At 39.7% G+C, this 23,566-nt stretch overlaps 1 protein-coding gene across 1 annotated transcript; it reads left to right on the top strand.

Moving 5' to 3' along the window:
* On the top strand, positions 1–21,606 carry LOC116860084 (2'-5'-oligoadenylate synthase 3-like). Its single transcript, XM_032845924.1, has 9 exons — positions 1–26; positions 522–710; positions 1,625–1,811; positions 4,103–4,293; positions 6,436–6,596; positions 11,130–11,254; positions 17,405–17,594; positions 20,501–20,710; positions 21,210–21,606. Exons 2-9 carry the CDS (start codon positions 552–554, stop codon positions 21,364–21,366), a joined length of 1,380 nt encoding a protein of 459 aa, XP_032701815.1. The 5' UTR covers positions 1–26; positions 522–551; the 3' UTR covers positions 21,367–21,606.
* Positions 21,607–23,566: the final 1,960 nt, after the last annotated feature.

The raw sequence follows: 23,566 nt of genomic DNA, 5'->3' as shown, positions 1-23,566 counted from the left end.
GGACATCTACCTTACTGTGTCTCTTGGTACAAACTTCTATTCTTTGTCTGTTTCTAACTACTTTTAAAAGTCCAGGGAGTGATTCAAAAGACATGTCTAAATCATTACGCATGATAATTTTCTCAAATATGGGATTCAGGGGGTGGTAAAAATTGAAGAAACGATGGCTCTTGGAGAATCCTTGAGTAAAGAGCGCGTCTAAAAGAGCAGATGCTAATGTCTTTTGGGTCACAGACTCACTTGAGATCCTTTTTAGAAGACTGGGCATATATACCTAGACACGATTTTGCATTTGGTTTTACTGATGTTACAGCTTCCTTCCTGTTTACATGCCCAATTTTTTACAAACAGCTCATCTAAATAAGTATTGTGTTTGATTTTAGTGAGGGAGAAACTTCTTAGAAGACACTCCTGGGACTGAGCACAAATTAGTGCACTAGAAGTAACATCTGTGTTCTAGTTAACTGCAGGGGCTAGATTTTCTTCAAAGGGCTTATGCTTTTTGTTTTTGTCATCAGCAGGATCCACATCTACTACTTCACTGGGAGAGGATGTGGGCTCTTAAATGCTATAAGTGTGAGTGCTGTGGGAGTGATTTTGTCAGCTGCAAGGCTCTGAAGTATCACTTTCGACAGAAGCATTTTGGAAAAGTTCACTGCGAAGAATGTGGCCGCGAAGTCCCAAGGGAAAGACTGCAGCATCACAATGAGGTACAAGTGGGGAAAGCACTCCTGCTTTTTATTTGGTTTTTAATTCTTTTCATGGAGATTTGTTGACAGGAGACATAAAATTAGAACAGAGCTCGTGGCCATAGGCCAGGTGGTGGGATGCAGCAGGAAGGCATACTTTTCAGTGTCCGCTAGGAAATATCCATCTCCTTGGGCTTCCCCTTGTTAAGGTTGCTCAGCAGAATTCACTGGACACAAGTGTTGTATTCAGAGCAGCTGCTGTGGTTGTAATTATTATTCCAAAATGCTTGTGACGTGTTGGGATTCTCACAGTTCTAGAATTTTTACTTTCAGTGTAGCCTTAGAGGTACATGTATATACTTCTCACCTTCCTCCTCTCCCTTTCACAAATAAGGGAGCAGAGACCCAATTAGGGAAAATGATTTGCCCAAAGTCTCCAAATAGTAAATGTCAGAAAAAGAGCCAGTATGTCATTCTTCTGATTTTATAAAACAAAACCTAGTGCTTAAAAAAAAAAAAAAGTACCCTTTTTTCAGCACTGTGGTTTTCATGGTTCATTTATTAATCTATAGCAGTATTCAGGGGCGCCTGGGTGGCTCAGTCAGTTAAGTGTCTGCCTTCCGCTCTGGTCATGGTCCCAGGTTCCTGTGATCAAGCACCATGTTGGGCTTTCTGCTCTTTCTCCTTCTGCCTTCTCTGCCTATTTGTGCTTTCTCTGTCAAATAAATAAATAAGATCTTAAAAAAAAAAAAAAAAAAAACTACAGCAGTGTTCCATCTATATCTAAAGAATGAATGGGCTTTGCTGTGTTTAGGAAACAGAATGAGAATCTCTCTGCTCATGATTGAGAGCATTTAGTCAGAAGCCAAATGAAGACGAGGAGACCTTTCAAACAGCTCCTGTAATTCCTATGTTATGTGTTTACTTTTTCTCAGTCTGTACATGAGAGGTCAACCATGCAGACACACAAGCTCAGCTGGGAAAATCTAGAAGAAAGGAATATAAAGCATATGGCTACAGAAATATCAAAAACCTGTAGGATGTGTTCAAGGCGCTTTGGAACAATCCTTAGTCGGGAGAACCATGAACTACAGGAGCATCGATTCACAGCCGGTAAAAGAGGTAAAAAAGATGCCTCGCTCTTTCCTTCTGTGTATATTTATGCAACGTGGAAACCATATTTTGGTTTTCCCTCAGCGCAAGGCTTTAGGGTTGCTTCCAGGAATAGGAAATAGAGAACGGAGGATGGAACCAGGGTGTGGCTTGGAACTACACGCTTTTGGGGTGGCAGGGATGAAGAATAATTTTGCCAAGCCAAATTTGAAGAAGAAGCTGGAAAGCCAAGGTATCATTCAGAGAGACAATACAGCACAATTCTGTGGGCTTGCAGTCAAAAGTGGAACCATGTCAGGAATTCAGGTGGGAGTCAAGTTATGGTTTATCGATGTCAAAAACAAGATAAACCACAGCACGAAGATCTTAACACATTTTTGCTCTCATATGCGCGGTCTGTCCTCTAAACTAACTGGTGACAGCTGCTCTCTGAAAGGCTCTTAATAAATAAAACTTTTTCCAGGAAGTAGTAATTGATTCTGGATACACAGGTGTCACTGAAAAGTAATCATTTTTTGATGAACTTTCCCTAAAGGGAGTAGTATATAAATTGGATATTATGTTTCAAGCTGAAGAATCAAAGTGTCAAAACAACAACAACAACAAAACCAACAATCTGTTAACTTGGCTTAATTGACAAAGCTTAACCAAGGGGCTCTGTATCCCTTGAGTGCTGATACAAGTTTCTTATTACTGGTTAGTTCTGAGTATGTTCTGATTTCCATTATGATTTTTTCTGGGATCCATGATTTATTTAAAGTCTGTGGTTCTTAAAATTCCTTAAAGCTTGAAGTATTTTTTGTTATTTTATTATTGGCTTCTCATTTAATTGCATAGTGGCCAGAGAATGTAATCTGTGGGACATTAGTTCTCTGGCACGTGCTGGGTTTTATTGGTAGCTGAGTATATATTCAATTCTTGTGAATGTTCTATGCATGCTTGAGGAGGAAGTTCATTCCCAGAGAGCATTAGTGAATGCTTTAAGGCACTTGAGCTCTCTTCTAGCCAGCGGCCAATCTAAAATGAATTCTCAGTGCTAATATGAATTGGTTGTATGAACCTGATTGAGGGACACTTTGTGATTGCAGATACTCAGGGATTTTTTTTTTCCCCCTGGTCCATCCAATGCAGAAATTATGAAAGTTTCTTTGCTGTTGAAGGGGCTCAGGATATGCTACCCCAAATTATGCCAATTTGGTGTATTGATTATTTGGAGGTGAGGCAGTTGGGAAACAGGAAAACCAAGAACACTCTGCTTTCCCTACCTAAAAACAAGCCAGTGGTCACCCCCTCCCCTGGACCAGGACCAGAAGAGTAGCCTTTATCACTGGAGACCTAGAGACAGATGGCATATGAGTCTTCATAAACAAGTAAACCTTTATAACCTTTATCTGCCATTAGTTCCCCTTTTATATTTCCTAGTCACTTTCCCACAATTTATTGGCCTTAGAAGCCCCAAACCTTCTTCCCTTTGTCTAGTCACTTATCTCCAATTTATTATACTTTGTACAAGTGATGTACAAGCCCCCAGGTCTCATAGCTACTTTGAGTTCTTTTCTGTAAAGAATTCTGTGCATATTTTAAAAAAATGTTAACAGTGATAAAATGTGTATGCCTCTTCTCCTGTGACTCTGTCTGTTGTCAGTTTAGTTCACATGTCCCTTTCACTGAACCTAGCAATTCAGTGTTCACTTTCTTCTTCTGAAGGTGGGGTCAGTCTTGTCAGCATTTCTGGCTCAAAACAAACAAAAACCCCACACACCTACGATGTCCCCCTTTAAAAATAATGCACTATCTCCAGATTTCTACATGTTGGCTTAGTTTTTTCTTTTTGAAAGCACCGTGCAGGCCAAACCAAACATTCTGGAGGCAGAATATGGCCTGTGGGCTGCTAGTTTCAGACTTTTAATAGATGGAATTTGGAATTCTGTACCCTGGGATCATTTTGTTGAAACTTGTTAACATACATGTTTTTCATTTAGAAACTTTAAATGATTTCATCGACTGGAACAAAAGATTTTTTTTTCTCTCACAGAGAACGGTTGGAATATCTGTTTTCTAAGAAATTCAGCCATTCTTCTATAAAGACCTAGTGTTAAATGTCAGCTAAGTCTAGAGGGGGTGACGTTTGGTGTTCACCTGATGCTTTACCAGCAAGCAGAGTCAGTCTCCCCGTTATCACAGCTAGGTAGTCCTGGGGGTTAACTAGACAGAATTTGCATGTAAAATTAGATTCTTGCCTTTGACACACATCTATTTCTGTGCAGCGAGTATGAAATCCTAGTTATTTCTCTGTACAGCCCGAATGTCTATAGGATTTTCACCTCATCATATGTTGGAGTGTAAGAGTCCCCAAGAGCTACAGAGATTTGCAGATGAAAATATCCGCCCAGCCTCAGGTCCTCGGAACGCTGCCTGTGTGGCTGAGATCGGGGCCCTGCTCACGAGGATCCAGGCTTGCTTTCCAGTGCCGACCTCCCGAGTGATCCAGGTAATCTGAGCCCCCAGCCCTGTGGCCAGGCCACACAGCCCCACGGAAGCCATTTTTCTCTCATGGGGGTAACGCACATCAACCGGGCAAGGTCACGTGTCCAAAGGCCAGTGTTGCCTCCTGCGTGGGGTGACACGGCCTGCAAGGAGCCCTTTGAAATGCCAGGGAAGGCTTCAGGCTGCTGGAGCAGGCACGCACCCACACAACATCTGGAGCCCATTAGGGTTGGCGATTTTTGCCCAAGGGATGAAAGCGCCTTTACATCGGCAGGACCAGGGAACTGGCTCACACTTGACCGATGTTTGTAAATGCTTAAGGGACTTTCAGGCAAAGGAGGTGAGCCTGTCCCCCTGGGCCCTGTTTCATGGCTGAGCAGTCTGCCTGTAATTAGGTGCTGCCCCGATGGGCTCCCTGTCAACCTAAAGACAGCTCTGTGTGTCCAGGAATGGCTGTCCACAGAGCACAGAAGATTTCCTGAGCAAAAAGGGATCCCAATGACCAGGATGATATGGTTTTCTCCCTATTGTTATTATTATTGTTAACATTAATACCATCAGTGCATACTTTTGAATCAGTTTTTAGAGAAACAATGTAGGGCAGTCCTGAGGGCCTTTCATTCCAATAATTTTTCTGCTCCTTCACTTAAAAATGCACAGATAGGGGATCCTGCCTGGCTCAGTAGGTAGAATAGGAGACTCTTAATCTCGGGGTCATGAGCTTGAGCCTGTGGAAGAGTGTAGACATTACTTAAAAAATAAATAAAAAAGAATTTTAAAAGGTGCCCCCAAGTACACATGTAATTGTTATAAAATCATCCTTAAGCCATGCATTCATTTGAAATAAGAAGTGATTTTTTAATGTAACTCAATCGCAAATATGACTTGAGTATGATTCAATTCTTCCTGAAGATAGTTATGACAAAAGCCTGCATACGAATGTTGTATTTTCTTCTACAGAGATGAGGTGTGGACACAGAGCTGGATATTGGGAGCCAGTGTTCAATTCTGGACCTGTACGACACTCGCTCAAAACAAAGGCCACTGTTTGATTAAGCTGCAGAATTGTTGTGCCATTTATCCCATTCTTGGAGACTGACCGTACACATTAGTGTGTTGAGAACTCTTGGGTTAAGACTGCTCAAAACGCCATTTCTCGTATTCCTTTGTCACTATAATTTCTAATGGGAAATAGGTTTCATAAATTAATTGCACTAGTGAGAACTGTGTTAAGAACAGTCGGGATGGGAGAGACGGGGACACAAGGCACCCACTAGAGTTAGTCCTCATGACTAGCAGATAGAGAACGATGCTGGAGTCAAACCCTGGAATGCTTTCCAATGTCACGTGAAAGTGCGCTGTCCCATTGTGTGTCACGGTCCTCCTTTGACAGACTGCTTTTGCCTCATTTGGGACATTATGGTTCCCAAATCATAGGTAACAGCCTTCTTTTACTGACAGATTCCTTTGGGAACTGGCAACCTACATTTTCCTTGAGTGCTAAAGAAGGCAACAATGTACTGTTAATTACTTAACATTTTAACTTTTATAAAATTACATTTAGCAAGAGATCCGAAGTAAAATCTCATTAATTACAGGACATTTTTAAATTTTTTATTAACATATAATGTATTATTATTACAGAACATTTTATTAAAAATCATTCGAGATCTATTTAGAAGCAGAGTAAATGAACATCTACCAGGAATGGTAGTCACTTCCGGTTACAACTCTCATGGGTCCGGTTTGTTAGGACACTTAGGGCTGGGGCTGCCTGTCTGGGTGTTCACTGAGGGCTGCCATTGTGAGCTTTGGACTATACCGTGGCAAATTTGATTTCTGCCCCAGGCCAGTGGCTCCCAAGCAGAAAGAGTCTAAGAACTTGTGGTGCTAAGTCTTCCCAAGGATTTTCAGGCTTTTTTCTGCAAAGAATACTTCCTTTTTCATAGGCGAGGCTCAGTTCTCAGTAGACCATGATAGATTCCTTCCTCCTTTTCTTTTTCTTCTTTCAGGGTGAGTGGGGCTCAACTGCACATATTTGAGCTATTCCACAATGTTAATTGACCCTAAAATGCTACAACTTGAAATCTGTGCTTCTCTCCGGGTTAGTTTGGTTTTACCTACATTGTATCGTTTGTCTTCACAGGGTGGTTCTTACATAAAGGGGACTGATACTCAAGGATGCTCTGAGATTGACATCGTGTTGTTCAGTGATGTGTTTGCCGGTGTGAACCATTGCAAGAAACAACTGACAGAAGGGTTGGACGCTCTGAGAGAAAACTTGAAGCAAACTTCACATGGAAACAGGTCTGGGTGAAGGGGTTACTGTGAATTCTCTTGTTCCATAGGTGGAAAAGTCAGCTAAGGAAAACTCTTAGCTTGACACAAAAGGGCATTATTAAATAATAATTACTTGTGTATGCTAACATTAAATTCCTAGGAGGAAATTTGGAGAGATTGCCTCAGAGGCATTTTTTTTTTAAAGACTTTTAGATAAACTTCCAATGAAAGTTCATGAATTTGAGATCTTATGATTTAAGGACTAATTATGTCTTCTCCAATGCACCTTTATTTAATTTCCATCCCCTTAGCTGAAATCTGACTCTGAGGAATGCAAACAGGAAGGGGTGGGAAAGGTGCCTCCAAGTACCAAGAATCTTTGAGACACATTTGTCTGATAAACATTCCCTTCAGCGGTATCCTGGGGTCTCTTGCTGATGTGGCTTTGCTGACATTACGCACAATGTCTCCTCTTTGCTCCAAATGTTGAACTAATCAGGCCTGGATTGTGTGTGTGTGTGTGTGTGTGTGTGTGTGTGTTTTGGTAAGTTCCAAAAAGAGAAAAAGAAAGAAATGAAAAAGGCTTGACTTGTTATTTATTTTTCTATTTTATTTTTATATCACCTGTTACTTTTTCCAGTCTAGTGAATTGTGGTTGAAGAAAAATGCAAATATCTGTGTTATAAAATGAAGAAAGCAGTTCTCCTGAGTAAAACAAACCAAGCTAGGTGCCGCTTGGATGTGAAAATAAGATCAGCGTTTTAAAACAGTGTCTCAGAACTGTTTCTTAATTTAAATAATAGATTCATTACCAAGTCCTTGCTTCAACTGAGTGTAGAGAAGTAGCTTGAATGTGCCTTTTATTGAAAAACACTACCTTCAGGAATACCAAACACCTACTAAATTGTGGCAGTTAGCAAAAGACGTCAGATGAATGGCATGATGGTAACTGTAATGAAGTCCATTGGGTTGGAAAGGCAGAAAGGGAAATGATGGAGTTTCACATATGATTACACTTTGAATGGAGAAAGACCACCTTTAAGACAAAAGAAAACAAAAAGGAGAAATGGGAGAATGTGTTTTTCATTTTATCCATTGCTTCTTCCAAGTTTTCCCCATTAAATTTGTAAACTATATGGTACATTATACCATTGTTATTATTATTTATCAAAACAGAATGTTAATGTACTCTAAAGGAACATTAAAAATAAGAGTTAGGCTATATGCTTTCCATGTTGACCTTATTTGGAATCAAAATATTTGTTTTTCATTGTTAGGTCCTTTTTCTATACTCCTCGCCCACCCAACTTCAAAGAACCTTATGGACACACTCTCCCTAAACCTTTTTCCCCTCCTCCACAACTCAGGTGCCCTTTTCCTGGAAAAACAAAACAAAACAAAACAAAGTAAAACAAACAAACAAAACCCCCAAAACCAGTCCTTGAAGGTCTTTACTTTTTAGATTTCCAGAATGAGTTTTGAAGTAAAGCCCATGAAAAATAACAGCCCTGAAAACCTTGGTTCATTTACTCTAATTGTTCCTCACTAAGAACAAGCAAACTCACTTTCTCATCTGTGTTCCTTCTATTCTTTCAACTCATCAAATAATTTAATTGAAACCCTTTAAGGTTGAACCGAATTCCCAGGTAACCACTGTCTTTCCTTTGCACCTGTTAAGTGCCTATTCATTTTCTCTTCCCCCAAGTGACTTTTCTAGGGACTGAATTGCTTTAATTCAGCCCAGAATCCGTTTTAGCCCATGTTTTATTTTGCTGAATAGGATCGTATTTGCTGAGGAATGAGGCTTCAAGGCAAACTGAGGAAGGACCCTGGAGGCAGGGAAGGAAGCAGGTTGTCGAAGGTGTTGGTCTATGCCGAGATCTGTGTGCAACAGGTGTTTTGGGGGGCTTTCTTCTCCACTACTCAGAGCAACTGAGACCATATCGCAATTCATTTGAAGGGAAAATTGAATTAAACATGGAAAAGAAGCAGATATGTGGGTCTGACAGTTGGTTTAGACTCCCACCCACTGAGAGTATAGAGTTTATTGTTTCAGTTGATGCCTGGTTTTTGGTGATATATTGTTTGTTGCTATTATTTTTAAAGCTATTCAGTGACTTTATTTTGAGAGATGGGTGTGAGGAAAAAAAAAAAAAACACAACTCTTTCTTTTCCTTTGAAACTGTTCTATGTCTTAACCTACCAGTAACAGCAACTGTTCTGTGTCAGTCGTTTGCTGGGCCCTGCTTGTGAATGAAATCTCAGGAGACTTTCCCATTAAGCCCAAGGTACTGAAAATCATACGCCAGAGGAACTGTGCTCCTCTCTTTACATGTCAGTGTGTTTATTATTAAAATACCACAACAGGAAAACATACTCTCAGCTTTTAAGGAGACACAGCTATAAAATATGCGTCATGCCTATAATGGTTATGGTTATAATGGGGAGTTCTCCCCATTATCTCTTATGGCTTTGATTTAGAGGTTTTGAAAACAAGAATCTCCGTTTCGTTATATTATCCAGTCAGAGCATCTTAAGGCTCTCCTCCGAGAAATAGTTTTTCAGAGCCACATCGCAGGACATCGCAGGCATTGTCTTAATAAGACACGGACAAGACAAGACCTGTTCAGGGACTGGGCTGACAAGAACAGAATGGGAAATAATATCACCTGAGGATTTATGAGCAGACCCTGCTGTGACTCGTGCCTCATTTCTACTAATAATATTTGCAAAAATCTTTTGGGATATTCATTGGAGAGTAAGATACATGCAGGGTAGCATAAGAGAGTACTGGCATTCTCTTTAATATTGGCCCATTCTAGAACTCTGAATTCCTCAGTAGATCTAATACTTCATTCAAACTCTCTGGTATCCACAAGAGTACGCTTCACACACCTATGGCCATGTCTCCCATAGCTCTATCTCTTGGAATTTCTAGTGATTTTTTAAAGATTAAAGCCAGGACACCGTGCATAAAAAATCTTAGTTGCACCAGGGTATGTTCTTTTTCCAATGAGGCTTTACTGTTTCTTTCTTCACCAAATAGAGTAAGAGTTGATTATCCATGTCACACCTCATACCCATCCAAAAAAAAAAAAAAAAAATGTGTGGAGGCAAAAGCATTGGTATATTTTAAGGATCCCCAGGTGATTCTACCATGTGGCCAAGTTAATGGACCACTGTTACAGCTTGGTATGTTTGTCAGGAACTCCCCACTAGTCCTTGTCACCTCAGCCCTTGAGACTGAACCCTAATCCATGTTGTCTCAACCCAGTAAGACTGTCAACAATCCCATTCAACTCTTCAAGACGTCCTGCTTTGTTTCTTTAACCATACCTGTCCCAAGCATCTTTAGAATTCAGCAGACGTTTGGAGGGAGAAGAAAAGGTCATATTTCAGGTTCAACTCTCCACTGTTCCCTTTTCATCAGGATTGTGGTCTCCAAGTCTCTCCACATTGGTTAGCCCCAGGAGCTTGGCAGGGTTCTGCTGGTTTCTTTAACCCCAGCAGCTTCTCTTTGCCCAAACAAAATCCATGTTTTCATCCTCTAACCTATTCCCCAAATCAATGTATGTCCCCAGAAAGAAAGCAGCAGAGTATACGCCCATCTGTTCATGGTCTGCTGTCCCCACCCTCACCAGACCTCAGCCTCTCTAGCTTCAACTACCTGGTGCCTCTCAAATATGCCTACACATGGTTATTTATTTATTTATTTATTTATTAAAAGATTTTATTTATTTATTTGACAGATAGATATCACAAGTAGGCAGAGAGAGGCAGGCAGAGGGAGAGAGAGAGGAGGAAACAAGCTCCCCACTGAGCAGAGAGCCTGATGTGGGGATTGATCCGAGGATACTGGGATCAGGACCTGAGCCAAAAGCCGAGGCTTTAACCCCCTGAGCTACCCAGGCACCCCATACACATGGTTTTTAAAATCTAATTTTCTGGTTGTTCTTATTGAGCATCAGTCTTTTATAAACTACTCCATTATACCCAGAAGTAGAAGCCAGCTTTCTTTAAAATATTTTACTTCATCATGTTCATGATTGGCTATATCTTGTGCCTCAGTCCATATTCAGATGTTAATTCATTTAAATTACTTGTTAATCACCTATTATGTGTCAGTTTCTAGGGACAGGGGAGTGAAGAAAATATATACAGCTCCTGCCTTTGTTTAACTAATACCCAAGTGTGAGAGAAATAAGCAAATAATATAATTCCAAGTGGTAACTAAATGTTGTAAAGAATCATCAAGCAGGATAAGGGGGGCAGGAAACAGGGAGGGAGCTCTTGTTTTAAAGGGTGGCCAGGAAAGGCCAACTGGTGCAGCAGAGACCTGAATAAAGCCAGTGCTGAAACCATGTGGATCATCTTCAGTGAGTGTATTATAGGTATAGGAACAACAATTGCAAAGACCCTGAGGAGGGAACATTTCTGGAATGTTCAAGAAATAGTCAAGAGAGTAGCAGGGGTAGAGTAAGGGGAAGGATGGTTGAAAATCATCTTGTGTTTCATTCTCTCTCTATTCTTTCTCATGCCATGTCATATTCCTTTTTTAAGGATCCTAATGGGAAAGAGAGCACCATTGTGTTTAAGATTCAGTTTTGTATGTACGGAAGGTCTTCACAGTCATTCCTTTGAGATCATGGCCTACTGTGACATCCTGGGGCCTGCCCCCTCCACAGGTGAGATATATTTGTTTTGTTTCACAGGAAGCCTTAAAATGGGTGCCTTTTCGGATTGTATTTAGGAGGGCTGAGCATCCTGGACACCATACTGATTGAGGCATAGGGAACCAGACTGCTTATAGTAGAGCTGGAACATGGAGGCACTTTTCTATAGCACGTGAACACCATGTATCTGTATGCCACCAGTTTTTAATTTAAGAAGTGTGATCAAGGATTGACTATTTGTCTGGTATAATGGAGTAGAGAAAGAGCTCAAGAATCCCTTTTTGAGCCTAAGTTGAATTTGCACCAGGATTCACTCACACATCAGGGAAACTCAGGAGGATGAATGAGTCTCCTCCAGGGGGAGAGATGGGTTAGAAATACAAATTTAGCCCAAACTCAACAGATCATTGTTGAAGAGAGAGGGGCTTAATACTTAGCACCAGTGGATGCATGCCCCTCCCTTTCTCTTGGAGGAAGATTTCAAAAAATTTTGAGTGAAAACTGGAAGAGCAGTTTTCTGGCTATCTGCTATGGTAGCCAGAGCTCAAGTCAGCCCAGCTTTGCAGCCTGAGTGGTAGAGTGTAGCTCTGGGGCTATTGTGGTGTGAGGAAGGCGTCCAGAGGGACTGAGTAGTCAAGAGGCACCCTCACTCTGCCTTGAGAAGAGGCAAGAACAGCCCTCTCTCTTTGATGCTCTTACTTTCCTGGTACTGGCAGAAATGGTTGTGCCTTTGGCAAGCACGACCACCCTGATGGCATTACTGTTTTCAGTAGGACCCTCAATACTTCTGGTAACAGCAGCCATAGAAGACATTGGACCACGCAAAAGATCCAGAGAAGATGGTAATGACAAATAGCATGTGGTATGGAAAGGAAGAGTCTACAAACACGTGTGAGCTAGTCGATGGGGGCATCTTAGATAGGGGAGGAATCTGAGGGAACTCCTTCAGGAAATGCAAAATGAGAAGGACAGAGTCATAGAATGACATTGTTATGGCCATTGTGATGTTAACGTTTATCCATAAGAAGTTGTGGTATCTAGAATGAGATATGAAATGTAAAATTTAGTCAGATGTATAAAAAGGGAGGATAAAGTATCTCCATTAGGCAAGAAGACGAAGGCCCTGTCATGGGCCCCTCCGAATTCACCTATAGAAGCCCTAACCCCAGTGTGACGGTATTGTGATGAGAGGCCTTTAGGAGGTAGTCAGATTTAGATGAGGTCATGGGACTAGGGACTCCTTGATGGGATTAGCGTCCTGAGAAGAAGAGGAGATCTCCGAGCTTCCTCTCTGGGCCATGTGACAACAAGAAGGCCGCCCACTGCATACCAGGAGGAGGTCTATCACCAGGAACCAAATCTACCAGCACCTTGACCTTCTCAGCACTTCTCAGTCTCCAGAAACGTGGAAAAATATATTTCTGTTGTTTAAGCCATCTGGTCTGTGGTATTTTGTTATAGTAGCCCAGGAAGAGGCCCAGATGACTAAGTGATTTATATAGATGTAAATATATTCTCCAGAGAACTTGGGACTTGAATCTAGGCTTCTGCGTGAAGAACATGTATATTCTTGTATACATATATATACATATAGAAGTATGTGTGTGTGTGTGTGTGTGTGTGTGTGTATTCTCTTTGAGGCAATAGGTGGAAACAAATTGCCAAATTGCCATGAGCCAATACATGGTCAGTGATTCTTCTGCAGTTTATCAGGACATATTAAATATTTTCATTGTTATTTATCTCTTTGGACTATTATTTGTGGAATATCTACCCTGTGCTCTTAAATACTTATAATGGATTAGATAGGAGATCAAGATTTTTGTTCTTTTGGAGCTCACATTTTGTAGGCAAGAGATTCATGAGCCCAGTAACCCTGAAGTATCTGTTTTTCCTAAAGCTCCATGCTCTCTCCCATCTCTATGTCTTCGCACACTGTTTCCATTGATACATTTTTCTTTATTTTTTTTTAAGTTTATTTAAATAATTGCTCTACCCAATGTGGGGTTCTTGAACTCATGGCCCTGAGATCAAGAGTCATAAGCTCTCCTGTCTGAGCCAGCCAGGCACCCCTAATGGTATACTTTTCTAAACTGGTCCCATCCTACACTCTGCCTTGTAGTTTCTGCTTACCTTTCAAGACTCAGCTCAGTGTCAGCTCAACTTCCTTCTCTAATCTTTCCTGGACCTGCCTCTTGTGCTTTTCTCCTTTCTCCTTGTATCACTGCCGCAGCGCGGTCTTCCTGTATTGTCACTGTGCACAGGTTTGGCTTCCTACAGTATTTTGAGCTCCGTGAGCATAAGCTTTTTCTTTTTGCCTGGCACTGTTTTTGTTTTAATTTTTTTTTTAGATTTTATTTATTTATTTGACAGACAGAGATCACAAGTAGGCAGAGAGGCAGGCAGAGAGAGAGAGGGAAGCAGACTCCCTGCTGAGCAGAGAGTCTGATGTAGGGCTCCATCCCAGGACCCTGAGACCATGACCTGAGCCAAAGGCAGAGGCTTAACCCTCTGTACCCAGGTGCCCCTCTGGCACTGTTTTATTCAATAACTGCTTATGGAATAAAGGGAATGAATACATATAACATTGGTCCTACCCTCTCAGCCACACTCCAAAGGAATATGTTGACTTTCTTGATCTAGTTCTTTTACTTATCAATACTGTTGGACAGTGTGCTGCTCATGTTAAAATTACATATATTGCATGCTTGCCACCTTCTAGAAGCTATTAGCACTGGGGTTGTAAACATGAATAAGACCCAATGAGGTTTATAGTCTAGAGGGGAAAACAGATACATACATAGGTCATTTTACTATAACATCACCTATAATAAGACAAAAGTATGGGGAACTCTGAAATAAGACAGGGTGCTGGGAAAGGGAATGTGGACTCTTAGGCTATCCTGCAGTTTTATTAAGTCCTCTTGGCTCTTATAATCTTGCTGATCCTGTCAGATTTTTTGAAATGCTGTGATGTATCCAGCACCCATTATATGCCATATATAATTCTCCTTGCTTAAGTTAAAATCTGAATAAATGATCCCATTTGACTTGCACTAAAAACCTAAAAGAAAGATACTATCTCCAGTTTCAATATTTTAAAAAATTGAGCCTTAGAAAATGTAAGCAACTTACCCCACAGTTATGTCATCAGTACATAAAGGGGCTGGGTTGTCAATCCAGGGCCTTCAGACTGTCTAGGACCCATGTAGACTGATAACAACCTCCAAGTTCTGTAATGGAGAGAACACCCTGGGCTTGAGGCTAAATCCCAGATCTATTTCATATTACCTATGAGACCTTAGGTAAGTCCTATAAAACTCTCAAGCCTCATTTTTTTTTCATCTATAAAATAGAGATAGTTGCAAGAATTATAATAATGAGATTTAATTTGAAATCATGTAGCAAAATACTTAGTACAATGAATTTTTTTTTTTTTAAGTAATTCTATCCCTTTAAGTCTTACCATAGGCTCACCATGCTCTCATATTTGTGCAAATTGCTTTCTTTCTCTTTGGTGCAGACTTCAAAAGCACAGTGGTTAGCTAACAGCAGCTCCTGGGTAATTGTCTTGAGGATTTGAGGCTATATCAGTAGCTCTCAGGTGAAAATGTCCCCCAGAGGAGAAGAAGCATGTTTTTACACTGGCTTTTAAGTCCCCTAAGTTCTTGAGCACAGCTGTGTGAAATGAATTGAAAAAGCCTGAAATTACTATGTAGCCCCGCTTCTCTCCACTGAGGTTAGGGAGTGGGTTTTATAGAACAACAAGAGTCCAGCAACTCCAACAAGTCCTAGGATTTCAAGGAATTTTAGTGGGCAGCTCTATGTTACTAATAATTGTCAGAACAAGACTCCGATGATCGCCTCAAATCTTCATAGGCATCTTGTTGTTATTCCCTGCACATCTTACGTATGCGCTGAACAATTAATAGCACGGCCCGTGTGCCACAATGCAGCCCAGAGCCGGGAGACCTGACGAGATCTGATTGATAACATTTCTGCTCCAGATAGGATACTCAGACCAGCTCTACCAGCGTCCCTTGGGAATGTGCCAGAAATACAGAATCTTGGGCTCCATCCCAGACCTTCTAAATGAGAAACTGCCTTTCAAAAGATTCCCACATGATTCCCGTACTCATTAAAGTGTGAGAACACCTGAATTAGCCACCAGTTAGGAAACATTTGGGCTCAGATCCAACCTGCAATAGAGGGCAGTAAGGTGACAACAGATGGCTTAACTTCCCAGCCATGCTGACTTTGCGCAACCTACTTAACCTCTTGGACTCTACTTCCTCACTTACACGCTGGCGAGAATCATAGTTCCTGCATCTCTGGGATGTCGAAGAGTAAATGTGTTAATAATTATTAAGCACTTAGAATCGCATTTGATTCAAAGCAAGGGAGCCAAGTATTCCTGCTTTACAAGTGGTGGCTATGATAGGATGATGATAAAATAAGGCTTAATAAACTCACCTAAGTCACACAGAGAAGAAACAAAAAATTATAAGCCTCAAAAATAAGTTAGAGACCTCTAACTTGGGTTCCTGCCCATGAGGAACTTTGAAGGAGAGTAAATGTTGATACAGTAGTAGCTTTGAGTAGATAATCCCTGGGTCAGCTAGGATATCTTATCAGCTAGAGTAGGTCATCAAATACCTGCCATACCTATTGAATACCAAAATTTGAGTTAAATTATTGTTTCTTTTCTCTTTATCATCATAAATCTTGAGTTTCTGTCCCAGTCTGATTGCTAAGAAAGGCAGAGAGCCTCCCGGTAGAACCGAAATGTCTTTTGGAAGTTGTTCTAACGATTGTGGCTTAGAAAGTTCGGAGCTAAAATATGTGTGTTATAATATGCCTTGGAAAGAATATTTGCCATATGTAACTCTATTTGCTTACGTTTGTCATAGGAATTTGATTTTACTCTCTAATCTGTTGATAATCAACCTACTTTAGAACTCTGATTTGACCCTGAACAACTGGACCAGTATGAAAAGGCTGTATAGATATGCTTGAAATTAGGACTCTAGATCAAGGCATATATGTTATTTTTTGTAAAATCTATTTTATAAGTTAAATAAGTCCCTGGCCAGTTAACTTTAAAATATGTATTGTAGATTCAAAATTTGCCATAATTAACAAGGGTGTCATTGTAGGACAATTTAGTTGGGCAGAAGGATAGGTATGTATAAGGGCTATCCAAAATAAAATCATATTAGAAATTCAAATTATGGGGGCGCCTGGGTGGCTCAGTCGGTTACGCATCTGCCTTTGGCTCAGGTCATGATCCCGGGGTCCTGGGATCGAGCCCTGCATCGGGCTCCCTGCTCAGCGCAGAGCCTGCTTCCCCCTCTTTCTCTCTGCCGCTCCACCTGCTTATGCGTGCATGCTGTCTCTCTCTCTCTTTCTGTCAAATAAATAAATAAAATCTTGAAAAAGAAAAAAAAAGAAGTTCAAATTATGTTGAATTGGGAAAATTTAAATAGATTATGATCAAAGATACTAAACATTTATATTTCCTACAAGTAGAGTAAGCACAACCTGAGTTGATGTTTTATGAGATTGTAGTAGTAAGTCTACAGATGATTATTTGATCATTCTTGCCATTTAATCTAGTTTTCCTCCCTCTTTATACAGTTAACTGAAGTGGATTATTTGTTTTAAATTTGACTTAACACATCTTTAAATCTTCTCTACCCTTATAAATAGAATAAGTTCCCTCAAGAGTCCAGGTGGTAGAATCCCTTCTGCAAGTATGGGTACAAACAGAAACAATTTAGATACGAAACAAGGGGGTTTATATAGGTTATTGTTGAGAGAGCCTGATGACATTTAGCTTATATGTAGATGATATTTGAAGTAAGGTAATGAAATCTGCTTCTGGAAATAAACTTCCTCTGAGAATAGACAGAAAATCTGCCTCATCAGAGTTGCTCCTAGCAGAGTTTGCTCAATTTGATCTGCTCCGGGATCATGATGTTGAAGCTTTCTCTTTTAATGACTTGGGCAAACTGGAACAACTTTCCTAAGAAAAAAAAAAAGAAAGTTTTGTTTTAAACGACCAAGGTCTAATTAATCAGGGTAACATTGTATCAGGGGAAACCAAGAAAGGAGAGGAGGGAGCACATACTCACAATGGTCTTTGATCCTTGCTGTCAACAGATTTAAAACTTCACCTTTATCGCAGACTGTACCTCTGTGATGACAGTGACATGGCGCAGCTGTGTGCCTTGGCCCTCTTGCCATACCAAGTGGATTTTGTCAAGGCATCTGTGGCAAGGGTGAAGGAGCTCACTCGTTTAATGATACATTGGTTCAAGACATCATTTGCCAACTCCACAGAGGAAAATAAGTATGTACCAGCACATGGACACCATGGGAGCCTTCCTCTTTTCATATCCCTTTCCTTCACACTTCCAGGCCCCACCTCTTTCCTTGGTAGGCAGAGGAGAGGGAATATATGGAGAGAGTGAGAGAGAAGGAGAAAGGGCTGTCTAGGATATGGGACATCTGTATCACATTATTCTAAAACAACATAATGGTTTGGTAGGAACCAAGGAACAGAAACAAAAATAACCAGGTGGATTGGGGCAAAGAAGGAAGGCACAGGAAAAAGAAAAGGGAAACTACTAGCACAATGTGAATGGGATGTTGACTCTTTGAAGCCTCTATTGTTCTTTCCTCTTTAGCCAGTTTTATCAGGGGCAGAGTTGTCTTTCAGAGAAGGGGGTCCTCAAAAGCTGACACATGCGTGTTCTTGTATCTTTCCTTGCCTTTGGTAGGAATGTGCTCTAACTTACGATGAAGGGATGTGAGGGAGATTCAGTGACTCATCTGAGTATTTTAAGATAAACTTTTCATAAAGATGTAGAAATGAATTCTCCATTCGGCAGAAATAGCAGAGACAAGGTATTTACTATAACATATTTATATATGGTACTTTCTACAAGGACTATGTCTTCTTTGTCTTTGTATAAAGTTGTTAATATCTTGATTTGTTCATCTTAATCACTCACTCTACTCTTTGTGTATTTTTTGGTTTACCATTGAAAACATTAGTCACTTTGCAAAAACATGTATTACTTCTGTATAATTTCCTCCTATTTCTAAACGTCTTTAAACATCCTATATGTTTTTTCTCATTTGGTTGGGTAAAAATTTATTATTAAAGATAGAAGGACAGAAGAACAAAGAAATAAAGCTTCTTGCCTAAGTAAGATTCTTGGTCAGATGACAAGCACTGGTTTTGAAATCTAACACTTTCTTTTTTTTAATGGAGAGCATTTATAGGTCTGGAAGACGAAACTTATCTATTGCTATAGCAGAACAATAATTCTAAGACTTAAAAAAGGTGTTATTGTGGGGAAATTGGACCACATATGTTATAATATGGTAATTGGTTTTCTATTTTGGGAAAGTAATCTGGTAAGGTTGTATTAAATATTATGTGTTAAGGATTTTAAAATACTCAACCATTTTTCAAGGTAATTCTCTTATATAAAAAAGTGACAATAAAACATAAAAATGTTTATTTATTACTTGGTTTCAAAAAAAGGTTGAGGCCATTTATTAAAAATATGTTATAAAAAAAAGAGTACTAAAAATAAATGTTTAAAAAAAGAGTTTAGAAATACCTAGGGAACCAGCCTTGGGGGAAATAAATCATATTTTAAAAAGGAATTCATATAAATATATTCAGAATTGTGCTTCCCATGATAAGGAAAGCTGGGAACAACAGAAATGCTCCTGAAGAACAAATAAACTTGCACACAACTGGAAAGAGTTAAATGAAACAGTGTTAAATGGCCCAAATAGAACACAGGATAATAAGAACAAGTGTTAGAGGTATGTAACTACCCACGAGAACATGCCGTAAAATGTCTTTCTCCCCCCTACATTTACTCTCATGGAATATGAAGAGCGTCTCCTGCTTGAGTGGTTTTCAACCATGGTTTCCTTTTGGCTCATGGGAATATTAGCTGGTTCCAGTGGAGATGGATTTGGAGTCTGATGTTTGTTGTTGTCAATCCCTAAGGGAGTACTGCAGGAACTGAATTATTGATCAGCTGAAATCTGGTTTGTTATTTCATGACCAGGATAAAAAATGTTGTTTACTTCTGGTTTTTCTTATTTCCTTTACTGAAGTAAAAACAAACGACCAATAGTGATAGTATGAAAATATTTCCATTCTGCTTGGGGGAAAAAAACTGCTTGATTTTGCAACATATCCTCAAAAGATATTGTTATGGCTAATGAATGCCAAGGCAACAAAAATACATATTTGGATATCAATCAACACAAAATCCTGAAACCACCTATTTTATTTTCTCCCATGAGTTTGTTTTTAACCCTCAGCTTTAATTTCTATTTCATTTTTCCCTGGTGTAACATAAACTGCAACTTAAAAGATTAATGTAAAAAAATTTTCCTTCTTTACCCCAAATTCCCATCTCCCTAAGAATATTTAGGACATATTTCGCCAAATTTGTTTTTTATGTATGCTTAGTTTTTTAGAAACAAAGGACAAATGGGTTTTGCAGTTTATGTGTCACTTAAAAATTGTTTTTCATTTAATCTATATTATATCTTTTTATATCTGTACCTAGAGATCTTAGAGATCTACCTTCTTTTAATGAGTGCACAGCACAGATCACTGCTAAGACAAATAGAATGTAAGGTTCAAATACAAACCACATATGCAATATTAGCTATTCTGGTAGCAATATATAGAAAGATAAAAAGTAATAGATGAAATTAATTTTAATAATATATTTAGTCCACTATATCAAAAATGTTACCATTTCAACATGCAATCAATATAAAACTTATTAATTAATATTTTCCTTTTTTAAAAATATAAGTCTTCAAAATCCAGAGTGTGTTCAAGTCAGATGAGCCACATTCTCTACAGAAGGAATAGAGTGGAAAATGCTGATAAAGGGAAGCATATGTCAAATTTGTATAAAGTTGATTGTATTAATTTACAAAAAAGACTGTATTAATTTACATTCTCACCAATAGAGTGTGTCTGTTTTCTCACAAACTCACCCACGTTGGATATTTCACATTCTTTATATTTTGTCAATCTATTGGGTGGAAAATTATTGGTTGATAAACAGTGAGATTGAAAATATAATTTCTTCTTCTGTAAATTGCCTGTTGGGCTTACATTTTTCTCATAACTGAATAAATCTGTCTTCATTTTCTGGGAAATAGACAACCCAGGGAAGTAGACAACCCTTCCATCTGTGTGTCTAGGTTCCGGAGACTTCCCTCCTCTTACACCGTGGAGCTCCTCACCATTCACATCTGGGAACTGGCGGGAAAGCCGCTGCTCTTCAGCCTGGTGCAGGGAATGAGGGCAGTCCTCAAGCTTCTGGTTCGATACGCAGAAATCGAGGTTGTTTGGCACAGACACTACCACCACAAGTTTCCCATTTTTGTAAAGGTGAAGCAGAAACACACAAGGTAACTATCTTTTTCTGTGCCCTTAGGAAAGAAGAAGCATATTTGTCATCCACAAACAAAGTCTGGAGCAAAGATAGCTTTATTGTGGTTCATTATAAATGAGAAATCCTTAATTAGCACAGAGTCAATTCCCTTTGATTACTTCTCACAGAACTTTAATTCTCAAGTGTAAATTATGAGTAATTTGAGTGGAATGAATCAAATGTGGATACACATGGCAAATGGGGAGGAAATTGAAGACAGGAAAGCAGGGAGGAAATGCCTCCTGAAGTGAAGAGGAAAAATGAGAAGGCGTCTGTGTTGGGGGGTTGTGGTGGGGAGGCAAAAGCAAGATGCTGCTTCCTGATGGGTATTAGCCCTCCATGGGCTTGCTTCCATCCTTCCAAGGGCCCTTTTCTTAACCACGTTCCTTCTTTAACTCTGACATCCCCTTTTCTTACTATACAACAATCAAAACTGAGGTCAGACATGGATAGTTTTGTGTTTTGTTTTGTTTTAGGCCATTCATTTTAGACCCTGCCAATCCTACTGTCAACGTTTGTGACACATGCAATGCCTGGGATGAAGTTGCCCTTGTGGCGAGACATAGCCTATTGAAACCTCTTTTCAGCGGAGTGAGAGCTGAGCCCCCTTGGCTTTTCACAGACGACTGGTAAACTGGACAAGGAGCTACTATCCTTGGATTTCCATGAAGAAAATAAAAAGGACGCTGAACACATTCCCAGTTAGAGTGCTCTGGAGGACAGTCTGTATGATTGTCTCACTCTAAGTCACGACATTAGTGACCCAGTCTTTAACAAACATATTGATGTGACTTATCATTTAAGATAAAAGAATCCATTTCAGCCTTCAGGAGAATTGAACCATCCTCTCCCATTTTTTGGATTTATTTGCTTTGGTGGACTTGTGAAAAAATATTTTTAAAAAATCAAAGTAGCCACAAGTGAATAAATAAATAAAATTCCCAGGTCATTTGAGAGAAGATTAACTGAAAGGGCAAAAAATCACTTTAGTTTTAGTTCATTATGTCTTCAGGTTGACTTTTTAACTCTCTTGGTGATCTGGCGTTTCACTGGGTCACCTGTGTTTTCAAGATTTCCCTACAAAAACCTGCCTGCACTATGTACAGTCTGTTCATTTCCAGACATAAACTAACAAATTGCTACATGGAAACATGGAACTATCTGGAATAAATACCATGGACTGCCTCAGAATAAACTGTTTCCAAAATCATTTTATGTCACAACTTATGGGTCAGAGTGGAGCCATTCTTGAGGTGGTAAGGTGCTCAGCCCTAAGTAGGGGAAAATAAAGTACCCAGGCTATGAACTGTCCAGTTTTGCCACAACTGTTTTCAATTGGTGGCATAATTTTTTTTCTTTTTTTTTTTTTCTATTAAGCAGTGTTAGCAGCCACTGATAATGAAAGCCAGGGCCCACCAGAAATAGACCGGAGGAAATTTCCTGACTCACTTGCATAGCAATGATTCATCAGCACGAAAGATGTATGAAGTGTGACTGCAGATTAATGTGAGTGATTAGGCTTCTCCACATGACAGAACTCTTACATATAAATGAGCACTGGCCCCTTCAGGCAAGTCCTCAGAGAACTTGTATGCTTATTTCAGTGATGTGATTGGTCTGGAAACACTTTTAGACTTCCCCTCAAGGGAGAATGTTCTTTTGAACATCCTTAATGGTGACAAAATTTGTCTTTGAGGCTGGATTTGATTTTTGGAAATGGTACAATGTATTCACAGTGGACATCTGTTATTTTTTGTCTACCCAGAATCCTTTTCTCCAATTAATGGTTGGAGACTGCATTTCTTCTATTGTTCATTCTGTCTCTAAAGGCTCTTAAGGACAAATATTTTTAAAATATCTTGGGATATGGCCACATTTTCTCACTTTGGTAACTGAACCCATATTTACCTCAGGTGACTCCTCCTTCTCCACAAGATTTATGTTGTTTAGATTGGACAAACTGACCACTAGTTCTGGGGGGACAGGCGTGTGATTTGGGAATGGTACAGTGATTCATCGAACTAAAATACCAGTATAGCACCCAGTTCTGGAATTTGGATTTGAGCTGGTGGCAGAGAATTTCTTCTGCTGCTATGAGGGGAGCATGAAAATGCAGGTCAGCATCTTGCTGCTCCACAGGGACAGCCTGCCTAAAAATGGAGTCAGTACAAAAGAAAGCTGATTTGAGAAGTGAACAACGATGCACATGTATGCACATACGTGCACCTCAATATCATGAGAGAGATCAAGTCCTGGTTTGTGCTCCTAGATACAGATGTATCTGGAACAAAAACTCTTGTGTCACAAGCCAGTAAATTCCCCATTTGCTTAGTAGGTTTGATTTGGGGTTCTACCTTACAACCAAATGAGCCCTGATTAGTCCAGTAGAACAAAGCCAGGTCTGGTCAATGAATTAAGTCTTCATCAAGGAGTAAGGAAGACACCCCAATACACTGATAATACATTTCTACTCAAGAAACATTCATTGAGCAAATGCTAAGTATTTGATCTAATACTCCAGATGCTAAAGTAAACTAGTTGGTTCAGGGGAAGGAGTTTTCAGCCCACAATAGACACTGCTTTTCTTCCTTTACTCAAATGAATTCAGAGGATCATTTCCAAAGACGAGTTCATGGCTGGAATGTCTTTGCCAAAGATGGCATTCTTGAGCATTGTCAGAGCATGTTACTAGTTTCCTGAGGTGACTAATTTTTTAAGAAGACAACAGTTATTTGAGGTTATGAGTTCTATCTTTTTAAAAATAGAGTCCTGTTTTCCTTCTGTGGTCATACCTCCTGTAGAACATGAGAACACAAGAATTTCTATGTAGGGG

Source organism: Lontra canadensis, unplaced genomic scaffold, assembly GCF_010015895.1.
Source record: "Lontra canadensis isolate GAN:19392208 unplaced genomic scaffold, GSC_riverotter_1.0 scaffold4, whole genome shotgun sequence".
NCBI lineage: Eukaryota > Metazoa > Chordata > Mammalia > Carnivora > Mustelidae > Lontra > Lontra canadensis.
This window is presented reverse-complemented; position numbering and strand designations above follow the sequence as displayed.